Source organism: Rhinopithecus roxellana, chromosome 4, assembly GCF_007565055.1.
Source record: "Rhinopithecus roxellana isolate Shanxi Qingling chromosome 4, ASM756505v1, whole genome shotgun sequence".
NCBI lineage: Eukaryota > Metazoa > Chordata > Mammalia > Primates > Cercopithecidae > Rhinopithecus > Rhinopithecus roxellana.
The window spans coordinates 175,295,030-175,313,974 of NC_044552.1; the positions used below are offsets into that span (position 1 = coordinate 175,295,030).

Here is an 18,945-nt window from a genome sequence, read left to right on the forward strand (position 1 = left end):
GATAAGTGGGACTAAGTGAAAATGAATGGACAGGTGAATAACAAAGTCCTTTGAAAGCAAGTAAATGACACGGCAATGAACGGCACGCATGTCTATTGTGCAAATTCATTCAGTAGTTATCTCATAATACACTTATCACGTCTTTATTAACACGAACCTGACCCACCGTGGACAAGAGAAACATAAGCAGCAAAAAGGAAGAGGAATACACACACGCGTGTCCATAATAAAACTCGCTCTTGGAGACTCAGGGCCAGCCGTGCACTGGAGACTTGACGACTTGCGTGGCTGTGACCTCCACCCTGCAGCGTCTAGACCCTCGATTGCCCTCCACTGCGGCTCTGGAGGTCCCGACTCAGGGCATGGGAAAGAAATCCTCACTATCAGAAAACAGAGGGGCAATTTGCTGCTCTCCCTTTCCGGCCCAACCCGACACCCATCAACAGGGTCCTTGCGAAGATGCTTTCAGAAGAGGCTCCCAAGGTCTCCCAGGCCCGCCCCGCCCCAATCACGCTCCGCTCAGCCCCCTCAACTTTTGGCCTCCAGGAAGTTCGCAACGTTCTCACGCTTGGCAGGAAGTTCCTGCCAAGGCTGCCGGAAAATCCTTTAAAAAACAGCGCGTGCGCTGGGCGGGGCTTGGTGAGCTCTCACCCCATCTCCAAGTTCCGGGTGTTGTCCCGAGGGCTGGCCTGTCCGGAACTTCCGGCTCCGGTCAGGCTCCGCGGTCTCGGCCTAATGATGCGGTCCTGGCTTCTGTGGGGCGCTGCCCGGTGCCTCTGGCCCCGCGGGGCCATTGGCCCAGCCCGCCGGCCCCTGAGCTCCAGTAGCCCGCCGCTGGAGGAGCTGTTCGCCCGGGGCGGGCCCTTGCGGACCTTCCTCGAGCGCCAGGCGGGGTCTGAAGCCCATTTGAAGGTCAGGAGGCCGGAGTTGGTGGCAGTGATCAAACTGTTGAACGAGAAGGAGCAGGAGCTGCGGGAGACCGAGCCCTTGCTGCACGGTAAGAGCCAGGCCCGGGGGAGCGGCGTCAAAGCACATTCTTGACTCTTCGTTTGTCTTTTCCACTACCCACACTACCCGAGTTCGAAACTCTTACTAACTTGCAGCCGTTTTTATTTTGGATCAGAGGTAAGGACATCATTACGTGCTCTCTGATCCTATCCTCCCCTGTGGGCTCTCTTGTGCTCCTTTGCCACGGTGCTCTGCCCCCCTTTCCATGCTTATTAGTTGTGTATTCGGGCAAGAGATCATTAGCTCAGCAAGGATAAATAAGGCACTGTCCCTGTGATGGGTTCCACAGCGGTGTTTCTCAAAGTGTGGTGTGGAGACCCATCTGCAGTAGTATCGGGGCAGTGCTTGTTAATAGCAGACTTAGGACTCAGAATCTCAGACCTAGACGTGCTTTTTTCTTTTTTTATTTTTAGACGGAGTTTCTCTCTCTTGCCCAGACTGGATGCAGTGGCGCGATCTCGGCTCACTGCAAGCTCCGCCTCCCAGGTTCACACCATTCTCCTGCCTCAGCCTCCGGAGTAGCTGGGACTACAGGCGCCCTAATTTTTTGTATTTTTAGTAGAGACGGGGTTTCACCGTGTTAGCCAGTCTGGTCTCGATCTCCTGACCTCGTGATTCGGCCTCCCAAAGTGCTGGGATTACAGGTGTGAGCCACCGTGCCCGGCCTAGACGTGCATTTAACAAGTTTCCCAAGTGATTCTGGAATGAGGCTTAAGTGTCTGCATTACTATAAGCTCCCAGGCCTGCCAAGCTGTTGGTCCAGGCACCACTTTGGGTAGCAAGCTTCCACAGAGATTCGCAGTCTAGTGAGGGACATAATTAATTACCTGTAATATAGCTGAAAGTAAGAATAGATATAAATGTATGAAGAAAGACCTAGGAGAGCAAGCACTTGTTAAACACTGGGGAGGTGTAAAGGCCCACCCATACAGGATATAATAATAGTTTAACTTGTATTGATCCCTTACTGTACTCCAGGGTTTGTTTAGTCAGGCACCACTAATTACTAAAAAAATGACGGAAATAGCTTTTAGGCGCTTACAGTCTAGTAAGGGAGATGTGTAAGAAGTAAAAATATTAAGTGGCTTTTATAAAGATTAGTGTTTAACATCTGCAATAGACCCCAGAGTGTTATCAAAAACAAAGGCTGGCATTTAAGTGTATCGCGAAGGGTAAGCAGGAGGTTGTCTGTCAGATGGTACAAGAGATTGAAGGCAGAGAGGTGACCGACCGACCTAGGTAAAGGTACTAAATTGGGAAACTCAATATGGCCTAAGTATAGAATAGGTGGGAGATGATAATGTCATAGAAACATGAAGCCAGAAAGACAGTTAAGAACCTTGCAAGACAAAAAATTTGAATTTATTTTTTATAGACCATGGAAAGTTGCATATGTTTTTAAGCAGAGAAGTAGTCACGTCTTTGTAAAGAAAAGTTAATGGTGGCATGCGTTGAGGATGAATTGGAGTATTCTCCAGAAACCCTGGTGACTGACAGGCCAGGGAGGAGGCAGTTGAAACGATCCAAAGAAGAAATGGTGATAGGAATAGGTCTGACTCACAAAACATTCTGAGGAACCAATTAGGATTTAGTGGCTTATGTCCTGAGAAGGATGAAGGAGAGAGAGTTAATTCTAAGAAAAGTCTTAGGTTTCTGGCTTCAGTACACGAGTGGTACTGTTAATTAAGACGAAAGTATAAAAGTTGGACCAAATTTTTTCAAAAGATGAGTTTTGCACTGAATGCCATATTAAGTTAAAAATACCTGTGAAAAGGAATTCCAATAAAGATATCTGTACTAGTCTAGGAGAAAAAATTACTGACATAGGAGAAAAATTGAGCCCAAATAATCGTAAGAGACCTCTTGAGATATACAGTACGTGGTAAACTAAACCTTAGAAGTAGATGAGAACACTCAGGGAAAATTCATTAAGATAGAAAGAAGTCTAAAAAGGCCAGAAATACATAGTATTTGAGGAGCAGGCAGAGAAGAAAGTTATAAAAGGTTAAGAAAAAAACAGCCAGAGCTTTGTGACCTTGAAGTAGATAAATAAATGAAGCTGTAGAAGCCAATTAAAGAAAATTTCAAGAAGTAAGAGATCCTTTGCCAGGCGTGGTGGCTCACGCCTCTAATCCCAGCACTTTGAGAGGCCCAGGTGGGTGGATCACTTGAGCCCAGGAGTTCGAGACCAGCCTGGGCAACATCGCAAAACCCTGACTCTACAAACAGTGCAGAATTAGCTGGGCATGCTGGTGCGTGCTTGTTGTCCCAGCTACTTGAGAGGCTAAGGTGGGAGAATTGCTTGAACTCGGGAGGTGGAGGTTGCAGTGAGCCAAGATGGTGCCACTGCACTCCAGCCTGAGTGACAGCGCACGACCCTGCCTCAAAAAAAAAAAAAAATTCCTCAGTACCTGACATAGAAAGGTAAAACTCAACCTTTTCAGCTCACACTGAAATAACTCTTTTGATTTGGCAATTTTGTCATTGGTAATTTGAATAAAAATAGTCTTGATATGATTATAGAATCCAATGTAACAGCTTAAAAGGTAAATTAGAGTTAACAGGAGAAAAGTAATAAAAATGGCATTTTATCTCCAGAAATGTGGGTGGGAAAAGAGGGGTGACAATAAGCAGCTACTCAAAGGGTTGAAAAGAATGGGATCCATTTAGAATGGGAAACCATAAACATCTTTGTAGGGAAAGGGGAAGGCGGGCACATGGTAGGTGTCCAGTAAACATATGTTGATTTATAATATTCAAGAGAAATTAAAGAAGTAGTGTATTACCATTGGCTGTGAGTAACTCCTCATTCTAAACCCTTTAGAGCTGCGCTGTCCAATATAGTAGCCAGTTGCCACAAAACTGTTGAGCATCTATTTGTGGCTAGTCTGAATTTAGGTGTTTAAGTGTAAAATACATATAGATTTCAAACACTTGGTATAGAAAGTAATATTTTTATGTTAATTACATGTTGAAATAATATTTGGAGCATATTGGGTTAAATAAAATATAGTTTTTAAATTACTTCTAGACTCTAGTTCCAATCTCCTTATCTTTGCAGAACTGAAAGGCACCTTAGAGATCATCCAGCTCAGAACTTTCATTTCATTCTTGTCATAACTGAGAGAAGTTGAGCCTATTGCCCTAACAGTACCTTAGCGATTAAACTAGGGCTAGAATTCATTTTTGCTTTTCCTAACTCAACACATTTTCCATTCTACCAGATTTCTTCCATACCATATGCGTGCCAAAATAATTTTCTTTTTTTCTTTTTCTTTTTCTTTTTTTTTTAAGACGGAGTCTGGCTCTGCCGCCTGGGCTGGAGTGCAGTGGCCGGATCTCAGCTCACTGCAAGCTCCGCCTCCCAGGTTCACGCCATTCTCCTGCCTCAGCCTCCCGAGTAGCTGGGACTACAGGCGCCCGCCACCACGCCCGGTTGTTTTTTGTATTTTTTTTAGTAGAGACGGGGTTTCGCCATGTTAGCCAGGATGGTCTCGATCTCCTGACCTCGTGATCCGCCCGTCTCGGCCTCCCAAAGTGCTGGGATTACAGGCTTGAGCCACCGCGCCCGGCCCAAAATAATTTTCAGCAGTGCTTCCTGTACTTGCTTATTTCAGTTTTGCTGTTGTAATTCTCTCCTTGAGTTAATCTTTCTTTCCTTTTTCTGCCCATTCCAAAATCAACAGATTCCTTCAAGGTGCAACTGTTTTAATATTTAATCACATAGTGTATTAGTCTGTTTTCACACTGCTGATAAAGACATACCCAAGAGGGGGTAATTTTTAAGAAAAAAAGGTTTAATAGACTCACAGTTCCACGTGGCTGGGGAGGTCTCACAATCATGGTGGAAGGCAAAAGGCACTTCTTACATGGCAGCAGACAAGAGAGAGAACTTGTGCAGGGGAACTCTTCTTTATAAAACCATCAGATCTTGTGAGACTTACTCACTATCACGAGAACAGCACGGGAAATACCTGCCCCCATGATTCAGTTACCTCCCACAACAGGTGGGAATTGTGGGAGCTACAAATCAAAATGAGATTTGGGTGGGGACACAGCCAAACCATATCACATAGTGGTTTAGGTTATTTTTTGTTTTCCTCTTTTAGAAAAATGTAAAGAAACTAAAATTATCTATAATGTTTTCTTGAGGGCAGGTCTTACATATGTATTATCCCAGTTCCCAGCACGGTTGGTTCTTAATAGAGAAGCATACAGATACTTTGTAAGGGTTTGAACTTTCCATAGAGAGAACAATTTGTTAATAGCCAGAAATTTTCCCTTTCCTCCTCCTTTATATAGGCTGCATATCATCTATAGGGTAGAGGAATGAGAAAGTATGTTTTATAAGATAAAAATGAAAATTTAAAGATGAAACAACAACAAGGGTAAAGCCAGAGAGAGAGAGAGGAGTACTTCATGTAAACATTCTGTGTACATTAGGCAGAGTCTAATAAATGTTTTTGGGTGGATACTAAAATACTAATGAAACATTTGCTTATAAGAGAATAAATAACTTTCTACTTTTTAATTGAATTTTAGTTTTACTGATGTAAACTTCTGTATCCCTTCTGTCCATCTTATTAGCTAAATGCACTCATTGGTTATTGTACAGTCTAAGTTGGAAGCCTAAAAGCATATTTATTAAAGTGCATATTTCACAGAGATGAAATTATGGAAGAGTTTAGCTTCTTTATATTTTTATAGAAATTTTTATTTTACTTTCTTTTGTCAGAAAAAAAATTTATACTTACATGCTTATGAAAACTAATATATTAAAATGGTGAAATGGATTGGAAGGACATTTATTGAAAGGCATTTATTGAATGGCATTTATCGAAAGGACAAGATAGACATTTTAGTTTTCTCTTCAGCTATAATAACCATAAAACTATTTCCTACAAGTCTGCTGGCAATTTAACACTAATTAAGGAAAACCTTAACTTCTGCCCTTTTTTTCCTAGATGAGAATGAAGATTTAAGGAAACTTGCAGAGAATGAAATAACTCTGTGTCAAAAAGAAATAACTCAGCTGAAGCATCAGGTATGGTATTTCTGCAAAGAATAAAGCATTTGTGCTATTCTTAGGCATTAAAGTTTATTAAAGGTTTATAAAAACAAAGAAGTGACTAGCTTGTTACTGTTTAGAATAAATTGGGTCTTTAAAATTTATTTTCTAGATTTATTGAGATATAAATTGACCCCCAAAATTGCATATATTTAAGGTGTATGATGTGATGTTTTGATATATGCATACATTTTGAAATGATTATGACTATCAATAAACTGGCTTTTAAAGAACAAACTTCACGTGGTTTTCATCGTACAAAAAGTACTGTACAGCTCTCACAGAAAGGTAAATGTCACAGTGATAGTATTTTCTGGAAAGGCAGCGAAATAGTGACGTATCTTCCCTCTTTTTTTTTTTTTTTTTTGTTTAAAGAAGGTTAGAGGTAGACATGGGGCAGAAGAGGTTATATGAAAGGACTTCAAAAGTTTTTGGAAAACTGGAATTAAAAGATATATATATATATAAACTTTAATGTATTGACATTAAGTGCCACCAACTATCAAGGTCAAGACACTTTTGTAAGCAAAAAGGTGATATACCAGCATTTAATGTATCCCTAAAGAACTGAGGGTCCTGGGAATTTAACCATGTCAATGTAGTCTTTTTTATATTATTAACTAAAGAACAATGGGTACCCTTTACAAACTTTTTAAGATTAGGAAACAAAAAAAGGAGAAGCCAGATAAGGACTGTAACATGAATGCCTATGGATTTCCCATTGAAACTCTCAAAATTGCCTCTGTTGGATGAGAGGAATGAGCAGGAGCACTGGTGTAGGAGAGGACTCTGGTGAAGCTGTCCCTGGTATTTTGCTAAAACTCTGGCTGATTTTCTCAAAACCCTCCTAGTAAGCAGATACTGTTGTTTTTTGGCCATCCAGAATGTCAATAAGGAAGATGCCTTGAGCATCCCCAAAACGACTATTGCCATGACCTTTGCCCCTAGCCAGTCTGCTTTCGCTTTGACTGGACCCCTTCCACATCTTGGTGGCCATTGTTTTGATTATGCTCTGTCTCCAGGATCATACTGGTAAAGCCATGTTTCACTTGCGGTTACAATTCAAAGAAATGCTTCAGGATCTTGATCCAATTTGTTTAAAATTTCTATTGAAAGCTCTGCTTTTGCCTCCAGCTGATCTGCATGCAAAGGTTCTGGCACCCATCCAGAGGAAAGTTTGCTCACCTTTAATTTTTTTGTCAGAATTTTATAAGCTGAACCAGTTGAGATGTCTTTTGGTGTGGCTGTTGTTTCTGCTGTTAACCATCAGTCCTCTTCAATTAGGGCACAAATAAGATTAATTTTTTTCCTCACAAACTGATGTGGATGGTCTGCCACTGTGGACTTCTTCTTCAACATCATCTTGTCTCTACGTAAAACGAGTTCTCCATTTGTAAACTGCTGATTTCTTCAGGGCATTGTCCCTGTAAACTTTTTCATAAAGCATCAATGATTTCACCATTCTTCCACCCAAGCTTCACCAGCAATTTAATGTTTCTTCTTGCTTCAGTTTTAGCAGAACTGATATGCCCTTTTTAGTGCCTTAAACTAGAATCTGTAACTTCTTATAACAAGTTAGCATGAGTTTATTTTGTTACAAAATAACTTTGAAATACAACTTCTTGAAGTCCCCTGGTACAGTGATAGTAGACCGTGAGCCTCAGGGCCAGGAATATTTATTTTGCATCTCTTAACACTATTTAGAATGTCAGACCTAGAGTAAGCCCTCAGGATTTTAAGAATTGGATTACACTGCATTGATTATACATCCAGGAGAATTACAGAACATATAGAGTTAATGAAGAATAATTATATGAAATTAGAGCCACTTTGCTAATTCTGTAAAGCAGAGACTAAAGGTTGACAGCAGTTACCTCTGGGGATAAGTGAAAGAATGTGTTAGGTAAGGAAGGACCCAGGAAAGGGGGCACTTATTTTTGAGAATCTGCCTTCCCTTTAGCCAAATGTGAAATTTACTAAAAACTAATGTTCCTATAACCTGTGTTAGAAGGGGAGAATTCCACTATAAGGTGAAAAGTGTAGTGTAGCTCGCGTTTTACCCATTTTCTAAATTAAATTTTGTGTGAATAAGAAGGATATGTGTATTAAAGGTTTCTGTTCAATGTGTAGTAATCAACAAACAGAAGTAAAATCCATTTGTTCAAAATTTGAATGATAATGTTGTCTTGGCATCGGCTAGAGATGGAAAAGTAGTAACTAGCATGGCTTCTGACCAATGTCTAGGGTGAGCAGTGTACTCAGGTATATTCAGGTTCAATTCTAGCTCTTCTACTTACTTTCGAGTTGGGTAATGTTGAGTCACTAGATTATTCAACCCCTGTAAAGTTAGTTTCACATCTTAAGGTAGAACTGTTAATAATATTTACCCCAGATTGTTTTAAGAATTAAAGTATGTACAGTGCTTAGAATGCCTGCCATATATTAAAGAACCAATAAAATGTTGGTAGCTTTTCTTATTAATTAACTTAATCTAAGAAGTCTTTATTCTAGATCCCCTTGATTAGAAACATACTATTGTAATGGAGGGAAGACTGATCTAGGCACAAAGGTTTGCCTGCTTGGTCAGTAACTAACACTTTGCCCTTAAACAAGTCATTTAATCTCTGTTAACCTCTGTTTCCTTTACATGTAAAATTAAAGAATTGGACCAGATAATCTCTAAGGGCCTTTTTAGTTTCAAAATTACAAGTTTATCTTCCATAATAAGAAATCTTAAAATAATACAAATGCAGTTTTGAGTGCTTTTGGTTTTCTGCCATACTAGGCCTTAAATTTCAACAGGAAGGAGCTAGAATCTTCTTTTGCTTTCTACAACAGTGTAATTTCCTAATCACAGCAAGTACTTAGTTCTTATTAACAGAAGAGAGAACTGATATAAAGCATACAAGAACTCCAACAGAAAATAAAACAAGCCTGAAGTTTTAGCTGAATCTTACAGCATTTATAATATAGTTGTAACATTAATACTTTATGGAAGTTACACATTATACAGTTCTAATTGGCAAGATGGTTGAACAGTACTCAGCAATATTAAATTATTTGCTTGGAGAAACTTAAGTTAAAATTTAAAATTCCTGAATCTAATCATTTAGCTTTTTATTTTTTGGTAAAATTTAAATCTTAATTATAGGAGGGGTGATATTTTTGTATTTACAGATTATCTTACTTTTGGTTCCCTCAGAAGAAACAGATGAAAATGATTTGATCCTGGAAGTAACTGCAGGAGTTGGAGGTCAGGAGGCAATGTTGTTTACTTCAGAGATATTTGATATGTATCAACAATATGCCGCATTTAAAAGATGGCATTTTGAAACCCTGGAATATTTTCCAAGTGAAATAGGTCAGTAAACTATTCGTTTTGTTTTGGGTAAAGTGTTTTGGAAAGACCATGACTAGGCTTTAGAACTTATCTGTAAGGATGCTTATGTAGTTTTATGCTCATCCTTTACCTAATAAATTTGAATGCAAATACAATAATTTTGAAATGACCTATAAAATCTCATGGAGAGTCTTTCAATAATACTAACCATTGAATTGCTAACAGTCTTTAAAAGTAGTCTTAGATATGTTACTGATGTCAATTGATTAGCCTCATACATGTTTTGTTTAGTACTTGTAAGCAGTAAAGATAAATATTAAAACACTAAATATTTTAATGTTTTACAGTCTCCATGTTTATCTCCTTTTATAACTTTAAAAATATACCTCAAGATTTTTACAGTCTCCATGTTTTATCTCCTTTTATGAGTTTAAAAATATAGTTCAACATAGTAGATGTGATTGATGATCAATTATTTATAAATGGCAGGAATAATAAAAATAATTCTATTTCCCTGTATTTTCAAGGTGGCCTTAGACATGCGTCTGCCAGCATTAGGGGTTCAGAAGCCTATAGGCACATGAAATTTGAAGGGGGTGTGCACAGAGTACAAAGAGTGCCAAAGACAGAAAAGCAAGGCCGCATCCATACTAGCACCATGACTGTAGCGATATTACCCCAGCCTACTGAGGTAAGGCATAAGCCCTTCTCCTTGGAATCCTGGGCCTAGCACAGTGCCTTGCCCCCGGAGTAACATTTAGAGTTTACTGAATTGAGTATCTATTTGGTCTTCGAAGCTTGTGTATTTTGAGTTGTATATTATCTCAGTCTAAAAAATATGTTATAATGTTAAAAATCAAGGATTTGTAAATGATACAATGTTGCATTGTCTGTGCATTAATATTTTCCTAATAAGTAGTTACTGTGAGATCATCTCTGTGGGTGAAATAATAACCTATTTAAATATGGACTGGTTGCCTTTATAATGACTTCTGCCTTGTGTGACTGGTTTATGGGGTATTAACAGCAACAATCCTATTTAACAAAGGTAATTAACAGAATTGCTGCTTCATAACCCAGTTACATTAAAATTAAAATATATTGTTATACTGTTCATAATGAGTATACTTTCTCTCACAAAGCAAATTCTCAGTCTATATTTTTAAGATAACTTAGTGTAGGAGTTCTGTTTTGCCTCATTTCCTTTCTGCTAAAAAGTGATAGGAGATATCTGACTTGTTTTTCAGAATGAAGTGTGAATGCTTTGAGAAGGAACTCTCAGTGGTTCCTATGCTAATTTTGGGAAAAAGTGCTATTGACTCTGTAATAGGTTTCATGGAGTTCCTTTCTTTAGGTCTTCATAGTTTCTTCAGATCTAATTTTTGTGTGAAGCGTAGATGAGAAACTAAACAGTTAAGGGAGAGAGTGAAGTAGAATAAATGGCAGGAGCCACACCTAGCAACCTAGTCACTTACGTTTAAGCATCTTGGGGTGGAAGTTTTCAGGAAAAGATGAGACACCTGAGGTCCATGTATCATCTTAATTCTTCTAGCAACCATAAGAGGGAGTCACACAGGGAAACATAGAGGTGGAAGGCCCAGAGAATGGTAGGATTCTTACCGCCAGCATTGCAGACATGTCACAGAATGGTTCTTAGTTGTTCATGAAACAGTGCTTTTGATGGTGGCTCCCAGGACAAAGCATTACCTTGACCTCAGATCCCAGTGTGTTGAGGAATTGAGACCCATGATTTCTTGGTCACTCCCATTTCCATTTGGTTCATCTTTGCCTCCAAATATGTTTGAAATAAAACAGACCCTTCCCACAGTTCTGAAGCTACCATTGTGTGCGTGTGTGCGTGTGTGTGTGTGTGTGTGTGTGTGTTTCCCTGCTGCTAGGCTCTTTAAACTCAGAAAAATTTGAAAAAACCTTTCCTTAGCTCACGCATTCAGTTCTAAAAGTAGGCAGAATAGTATCAAGTTCTACTGTTTCTTTGGTAAGAAATGGGTAAAGAGAAGCCAGGTTTCTGAGAACTAGAAAGGATTTGTTTTTCAAAAGTGTACAATCCTGTACTATTTCGATTCCTTACTCTTCCAAAAAGCAAAGCAGTTTTAAATTGGTATCCTTCTAGCTAGTTTCTAGTCTTAAAATTAAACCTCCCAAATATATGAATTCTGTTCATGTTGTGTATTTATAAATGGGTCGCTCTTGCCTTTATAAAGTTGGTACATATAACCTTTTAAAATACCAGTTTTTCTTCTGTATAGATTAATCTCGTGATTAATCCAAAAGATTTGAGAATTGACACTAAGCGAGCCAGTGGAGCTGGGGGGCAGCATGTAAATACCACAGACAGTGCTGTCCGGATAGTTCATCTTCCAACAGGTGTGTACTTATTCCTTCAACATATGACACCAAAGAAATCAATTTTGGAATAATTTGACTAATTTTCCACTGAAATAGATCCTTGGTTACCAGAGAAATGTATACTACTAAGGATTATTATTAAATACTTGATTTACTTAGAATCCTTACCTGATACTCTGGGGGATAATTGCAAGGCCAGGAAGAGGGAGGGATCCAAACTCAGGGAATGTCTGTATTAATGATTTATAGAAGGTGTGGATGGTCCTTCCAGGTGGAGTTCTGAGGTTTATACTTAAAAAGAAAATTCTCACAATGAAGTTATTATCATGGGTTCTTTATCAGAAAATGCTCTAAATCATTGGTTCTGAGCATTTTTGCAGGGGAGGGGAACATGGCCTCCTTTGAAAAAATGATATGAAAGCATTGTACAGTTTTGCATATAACTGCAGGGGCTTCTTTCCATTAACTTCATTCACATACCTCCAGGGGATCTGATTCTAGATAGTTAGGCAAAGGGACTACATCCAAATCTTTAAGTCTCCAGTACACTGTAGGTTGAACTAAACGTCTTTCACAAGTATTACCACAGTGATTCACATGTGATAAAGCATGTGGATAGCAAATCTCAGTTATCTAGAAGGGAAACAAGAATCTCTTACTATGACTGATTTCAAAGGGGCATAATCCCTATTAACTAATAGTGGTTGAGGCCAGTACTGGATTGTTACGATTTTGTTCTTTTAATTATGGGAATATCCTTATGTTAAACTGGATGATGTCTTAGGTAATACAGAATACAAAACAGAAATTGGGGGGAAAAAATGGATAGCCTAAAAAAATTAAGTGATTTTCTCTAGTAATAGGATTTCTTATTTATCTTCGTTTCTGTAAGTAGTTGTTACTTTTAAAACATGGTGGCTAGCTGAGGGGAAACAATCTGTATTAAATGATTTATGCTGATTGTTTAGTATGTATGCCTTCAGTCTAGAAATACTTTGTGCTAGGCCGGGCACAGTGGCTCACACCTGTAATCCCAGCACTTTGGGAGGCTGAGGCGGGCAGATCACGAGGTCAGGAGATCAAGACGATCCTGGCTAACATGGTGAAACCCTGTCTCTACTAAAAATACAAAAAAAAATTAGCCAGGCATGGTGGCAGGCGCCTGTAGTCCCAGCTACTGGGGAGACTGAGGCAGGAGAATCGCTTGAACCCGGGAGGCGGAGCTTGCAGTGAGCCAAGATATCACCACTGCACTCCAGCCTGGGTGACAGAGTGAGACTCCATCTCAAACCAAAAAAAAAAAAAAAAAAAAAAAGAAAGAAATACTTTGTGCTATTTGTGCTATTGCTCAAACTTAAATTTTCAGTTTTCTGATAAACTCTGCAAAAGTGAAGTCTATAGTCTCTCCCTTTTTTATTAGAGTCCTGTTTTTTCCCCCCCATAAAGGAAGAAGAAAAAGGATGAGGAGGAAAAGGAGTATTCCTTGATAATAAGTAAAGAAGATTTTTCTATTAAAACTTTTTAATTCTCGTAACACTATTCAGGTGTTGTTTCTGAATGTCAACAAGAGAGATCGCAACTGAAAAACAGAGAGCTGGCTATGACAAAGTTACGTGCAAAACTGTACAGCATGCATCTAGAAAAAGAAGCAAATAAAAGACAGAATGCTAGAAAAATTCAGGTAAAAAATGAATTTTAAAAATGCTTTTAAAGGATAGAAATATTTTTATATAATTCAGCTTTTTTAAAAATAACTCAGTTTTTACATATCATATTTGTTTTAACCTGTGTTGAAAACAATTCAGGTAGTGAGGGCTATCCTTGTTTGATAGTAATCTTACACCTCTGCCCTGTTTTCTATATTCAAAGGTATTTTTCTCAGACTTTTAATCAGTTACTAAAAATAAAGATATATACTGAGTCCTCATTCATTTTTAATCCTTTGAAATTGTAATATGCAAGGAAGTTTGAAATCTAACTCAACTTGGCTTTCTTCCTGTTTGGTGTTTAATTTTTGTTGTTGTTGTTTGTTATTGAAATAGAGTTTCCCTCTTGTCACCCAGGCTGGAGCGCAGTGGCGCGATCTCGGCTCATTGCAACCTCTGCTTCCTGGGTTCAAGCGATTCTCCTGCCTCAGCCTCCTGAGTAGCTGGGATTATAGGTGCCCGCCAGCACACTCGGCTAATTTTTTGTATTTTTACTAGAGACGGGGTTTCGCCATGTTGGGCAGCCTGGTCTTGAACTCCTGACCTCAGGTGATCTACCCACTTCAGCCTCCCAAAATGCTGAGATTACAGGCATGAGCCACTGCGCCCTGCCAGTATTTAATTTTATAACTACAGAGCCTTTTAAGAACTCCTTAATATGGGAAACTCACCGCCTTGTTATCACGGAAGATGACTGCATTAATTCACAGAGATAATACATATTCAGCGACTATAGGAATAGCAACTATGTGCCAGGCTCTATAGCCGTCATCACTGTGTAGCAGACACTGTATTTTGCAGATGGGGAAACTAAGTTGCCTGAGGTCATAGAACATTGAAGTGGCTGAGGCAGGATTCAGATATTAATCTGATTTTAGAGCACATGTTCTTTTTCTATATCATGTTCCCATGTCATTTGGGGATTCTAAGTGTTTAAAACCTGATTCTCGCATTTCGATTCATGTTATAAATCAAGAACTTAAGTCTCCAGATCAGTTAAATTTGTAGGTTTAAATTGCCCTGAATCTAACTGAATCTCATCTTTTTTTCTATATACAGATTGGAAGTAAAGGAAGATCAGAAAAAATAAGAACATATAATTTTCCACAGAACCGGGTCACAGATCACAGAATAAGCAAGACACAGCATGATCTTGAAACTTTTATGCAGGGAGATTATCTACTGGATGAACTTGTACAGTCATTGAAGGAATATGCCAATTATGAATCTTTAGTAGAAATTATTTCCCAAAAAGTTTAAGTTGATTTGTTATTTATAGACTTTCGTAGCTTAGAAAAATTCTACAGCACATCCACATAGGGTGAAAATACACTTATTCTCTTAAAAAACATGAGTTAACACAGTTGGAGGTAATATGTGTATTTTGAAGTCATAATTTACACAGATCTCTCTCAATGCATTAGCAAAAACCATACAATATACAGATGGTCCTTGATTTACATTGTGGTTAATTCCCAGTAAACCCATCATAAGTTAAAAAAGCATATAACGTTAGCAACACAGCAGCCTCCTACTTAATGACAGCTTGACGTAACAATTTTCCAACTTTACTGTGGTATGAAAGAGGCATGATTCGTAAGTCCTAAGGAGCTCCTCAGCTTGAAATGGGCCTGCATCCCTGTAAACCCATCATAAAGTCAAAAAAATCCTAAAACCATCATAAGTTGGTGACCACCTGTAATCATGACGTAGTGGTAAATCTTGGACACTTCCTTACAATAAGTAGACAAAGGAAAATCATCCTTTGTCCTGTTCTATGTAAGTATTTAATGATCAAAAATTCAGTTTAAATATTATGAAAAACTTTAAACATAAAGTAGTAGAAATATGACAGTAAATACTGTATCCTGATACCTAGTCAGGAGACAGAAACCATACCATTAACTTGAACAGGGATAATTTTAATATGAAAAAATAACTGATAATGGTATCAGCTTTTAAGAGGGATGAAAGAGCTACAATGTTCTAGGACTGAGAGTACCCAAGTTAAGAATACCCTTGAAAGGGGCTCCCCTTACCCATGGTGAAGTCAGGCCTAATGGAGAGAGAGTGGCTATAGCCTCCTCAGTGTTGGGGAAATTCCCTGTCTTGCCTTGAGCCAGAGCTGGTGTACAGGTGGTGGATCAGGTCTTAGAAGCAAAGAACCTCACACCCTCTACTGGTAAGCCAGAAGCCTCTTGCCAGGGTGTGAGCAAAACTTGGACAGGAACTCTCAGTACATGTTTGTGTTTGTCAAGACTCTCCAGACAAACTCCCTTAAAAGGATTGGCTTGTGTGATTATTATTAAGTCCAACAAGTCCAAAAGCTGGAGTGTGAGGCAAGAGGCTGGAGACCCAGGAAAGCTGATAGTGCAGGTCCAGTCCAAAGGTATCTGTTGGAGGATTCTCTTGTTCTTGGAAGAGGACAGTCATTTTTTCTCTTCAGACCTCCACCTGACTGGATCAAGCCCACTAACATTGAGGAGGGCAGTCTGCATTACTCAAAGTTCACTGATTTAAATGTCAATCTCATGTAAAAACACCCTCACAGAAACACCTAGCATAATGTTTGACCTTATAATTGGAAAATCAGAGCAGAAGTTAAATCTCTTAAAAAAAAGTATGACCCAGTAGCTAGGCACCCTGTGGCCCAGCCAAGTTGACACATAAAATTAACTGTCACAATATCATCTTAGAAGCAAGAGAAGCCCCTTTATTCTGCAGTGCCCCTCTACCAACACCTTCTGACAAAGAACATGGTGCTATTTGGCATGGGAGAAATGTTCAGTTTGCTATGGCTTGAATGTGTCCCCTCAAATTCAAGTGTTGCCAATGTGACAGCATTAAGAGGTGGGCCCTTTAAGAGATCACTAGGCCATGAGGGATTCTCTCAGGACTGGGGTGAAGGCCCTTAATAAAAGAGGCTTCAGGGAGCATCCTGCTAGCTTGCCTTCTGTATGTGAGAACACAGCAAGAAAACCCTAGTCAACAAGTGCCAGCTCCTTGATCTTAGACTTCCCATCCTCCAGCACTGTGAGAAATACATTTCTGTTCTTTACAAATTACCCAGTCACCTGTATTCTGTTAAAGCAGCACAAAATGAAGATAACATACCTGAACACCTGAACATTCTTCACAAGGTAGTAAATGTACTGCTTTATTCTGGTCTCCGTATTGTGTGCTTAATAAGGAAATGAGAAAGGGTGGATCAAGGTGTAGGATAAACAAGTTACTGCTAGACCTCTCACAATGCCATTAATGGTAAGACTGTATTTTTGTCATTCTTGTCTCTTCGGAAGCTAACACCATGCTATAATAGGCACTAAATAGATGTGTAAAAACATACCTTGTTTGTCTAGAAATCTGGTGTATTGCTCAGAAAGAACCAAAATTCAACTTAATTTCAAAGGGCCTGAAGCACTAATTAATCAAAATTCTTAGTTTTTAATGGTACTACCACTCTCAAATTTAAAATGGCATCTTAAGTTCCCCTTCCTCGTGTTGGATTTATTGCTAAAACCTGCAATCCTTTTTAGTTCCATTACCACTGCTCTTGTCCAGAATTACTTCTCAGACTACTTAATAGTCACCTGACTTCTCCCCTGCATCCTATTTGCTGTCTAATTCTGGTTACAAATAAGTAACTGCCAAATTAATCTTTCTAAAAAGCAAGACTGATCTCGTCACTCCTTTGCTCAACAATGTAAAATCTCCCATTGCCTCCCAAATAAAACCAGCTCTCCACTGTGTATACATCCATGATCTGTATCCAGCATCATTTTGTATTAGCTCACTTTACACACCACCCCCCATGCCACATCAAATTAATTTATCTTAATCAATGCAACTGCATTTACCCTTTCCCTTATTTTGTTCTTTATGTTGTAGAAGGCCTCCTTTGTGCCTGTTTCTTCAGAAGACATCGCCTACAGCCATGGTTCTCATCCAGAGGGCCTTTGGCCCCCAGGAGACATCTGGCAATGTTTAGAGACAGTTATCACAACTGGAAGACAGAATAAAAGAGATGCTGCTAAACACCCTATAACAATTATCTGGCCCAAAAGTGCTGAGGTTAAGAAGCCCTGTCCTACAGATTATTCCCTTATCCTGGTACATAGAAGTAACTCATTTTTTCTATGAAAATTTCCACAATTTTCTTTTTGAGATGGAGTTTCACTCTTGTTGGCCAGGCTGGAGTGTAATGGCGTGGTATCAGTTCACTGCAACCTTCACCTCCTGGGTTCAAGTGATTCTCCTGCCTCAGCCTGCCAAGTAGCTGGGATTACAGGCGCCCACCCAACGCCTGGCTAATTTTTTGTATTTTTAATAGAGATGGGGTTTCACAATATTGGCCAGGCTGGTCTCGAACTCCTGACCTCAGGTGATCTGCCTGCCTAGGCCTCCCAGGTGCTGGGATTACAGGCGTGAGCCACCACACCTGGCCAAAATTTCCATAAATTTAAATGTATTCGACTCATCCAGTGTTCCACATAGCTTTATTTTATACACCTTACCCCACAGACATGCCTCATGATTCGTATTCAGAAATTACTTACTGAACACCTATTATGGCTATTATGTAGCAAGCTCACAGGTAGTAAGCACAAGGGCAGGTATCATGTTCCATTTATTTCCATATATCCCACTGTTTTGCATGTGGTAGGTCTGCGATAAGAATTTTATGAAAGAATGAGGGCAGTTCTTTCTGCACTTCATGTTCCACCTAAACACCCAACAACTGATTGATGCTAATTTAGAAAATGAGATGTATACATCTATTGGCATCTAGTAAAATTCAGAATGTCCCCCTGCCCTTTATTTTTTGGTCGCCAGGCTGGAGTGCAGTGACACGATCTCAGCTCACTGCAACCTCTGCCTCTGGGCTCAAGCCATCCTCCCACCTCGGCCTCCCAAGTAACTGCGACTACAGGTGTGCACCACCATGCCTGGCTAATTTTTGCTTTTTTTGTTTTTGGTAGAGATGGGGTTTCACCATGTTGACTCCTGGGCTCAAGCAATCCTCCTGCCTGTGACTCCCAAAGTGCTGGGGTTACAGGATTGAGCCACCATACCCCGCCCGTGTGGCCCTAAGTTTCTCACTTAGATGAGAATTAGCAGGTGCCGGTGAACCGAACATACTGTCAGTTATGAATAATATAATTAAAGCTCAAACATCACTTAATGTCAATGATTCAGTAACCCAATGAGCTGAAAAAAAACTGACAAATTATTCTAGCATGCAACAAAACATGCTTGGTTCTTTATATTACATTATGACAGAAATTTTGATTTCTTCAGTAATCTATCAGCCTTTTTCTGGAGAATAAAAAAACTGCTGGAGAACAAATCTAAGCTGAGGATAAGATCCAAAGGTTGTATTCCAGATGCTCAGCTAATTTAATGAGCCAGGCACAGTGGCTCATGCCACCCAGCACTTTGGGAGGCCAAGGAGGACG

At 39.4% G+C, this 18,945-nt stretch overlaps 1 protein-coding gene across 4 annotated transcripts; it reads left to right on the forward strand.

The window, feature by feature from the left end:
- The first annotated feature begins 615 nt into the window (after positions 1 to 615).
- MTRF1L (mitochondrial translational release factor 1 like) lies at positions 616 to 17,248 on the forward strand. 4 transcript variants are annotated; one of them, XR_747402.2, is made up of 7 exons: positions 616 to 997; positions 5,973 to 6,052; positions 9,254 to 9,437; positions 9,944 to 10,107; positions 11,684 to 11,801; positions 13,230 to 13,464; positions 14,549 to 14,743. XR_747402.2 is itself a non-coding variant. In XM_010358185.2 (7 exons), the coding sequence occupies exons 1-7, from the start codon at positions 736 to 738 to the stop codon at positions 14,747 to 14,749; spliced, it is 1,146 nt and encodes a 381-aa protein (XP_010356487.1). In that variant the 5' UTR covers positions 616 to 735; the 3' UTR covers positions 14,750 to 17,248. The 4 variants fall into 4 exon arrangements, 3 of the variants coding, with proteins under 3 accessions (XP_010356487.1, XP_010356488.1, XP_010356489.1); XM_010358185.2 differs by having other exon boundaries at positions 13,328 to 13,464; positions 14,549 to 17,248; XM_010358187.2 differs by having other exon boundaries at positions 691 to 997; positions 9,279 to 9,437; positions 13,328 to 13,464; positions 14,549 to 17,248.
- The last annotated feature ends 1,697 nt before the right edge of the window (positions 17,249 to 18,945 follow it).

Bases quoted from the DNA above. Each gene is read 5' to 3' on its own strand.
- MTRF1L (XM_010358185.2), top strand. From the start codon at position 736: ATGATGCGGTCCTGGCTTCTGTGGGGCGCTGCCCGGTGCCTCTGGCCC. The intron at 6,053-9,253 runs GTATGGTATTTC...TTGTATTTACAG, and splicing joins TAACTCAGCTGAAGCATCAG to ATTATCTTACTTTTGGTTCC. The intron at 10,108-11,683 runs GTAAGGCATAAG...TCTTCTGTATAG, and splicing joins TATTACCCCAGCCTACTGAG to ATTAATCTCGTGATTAATCC.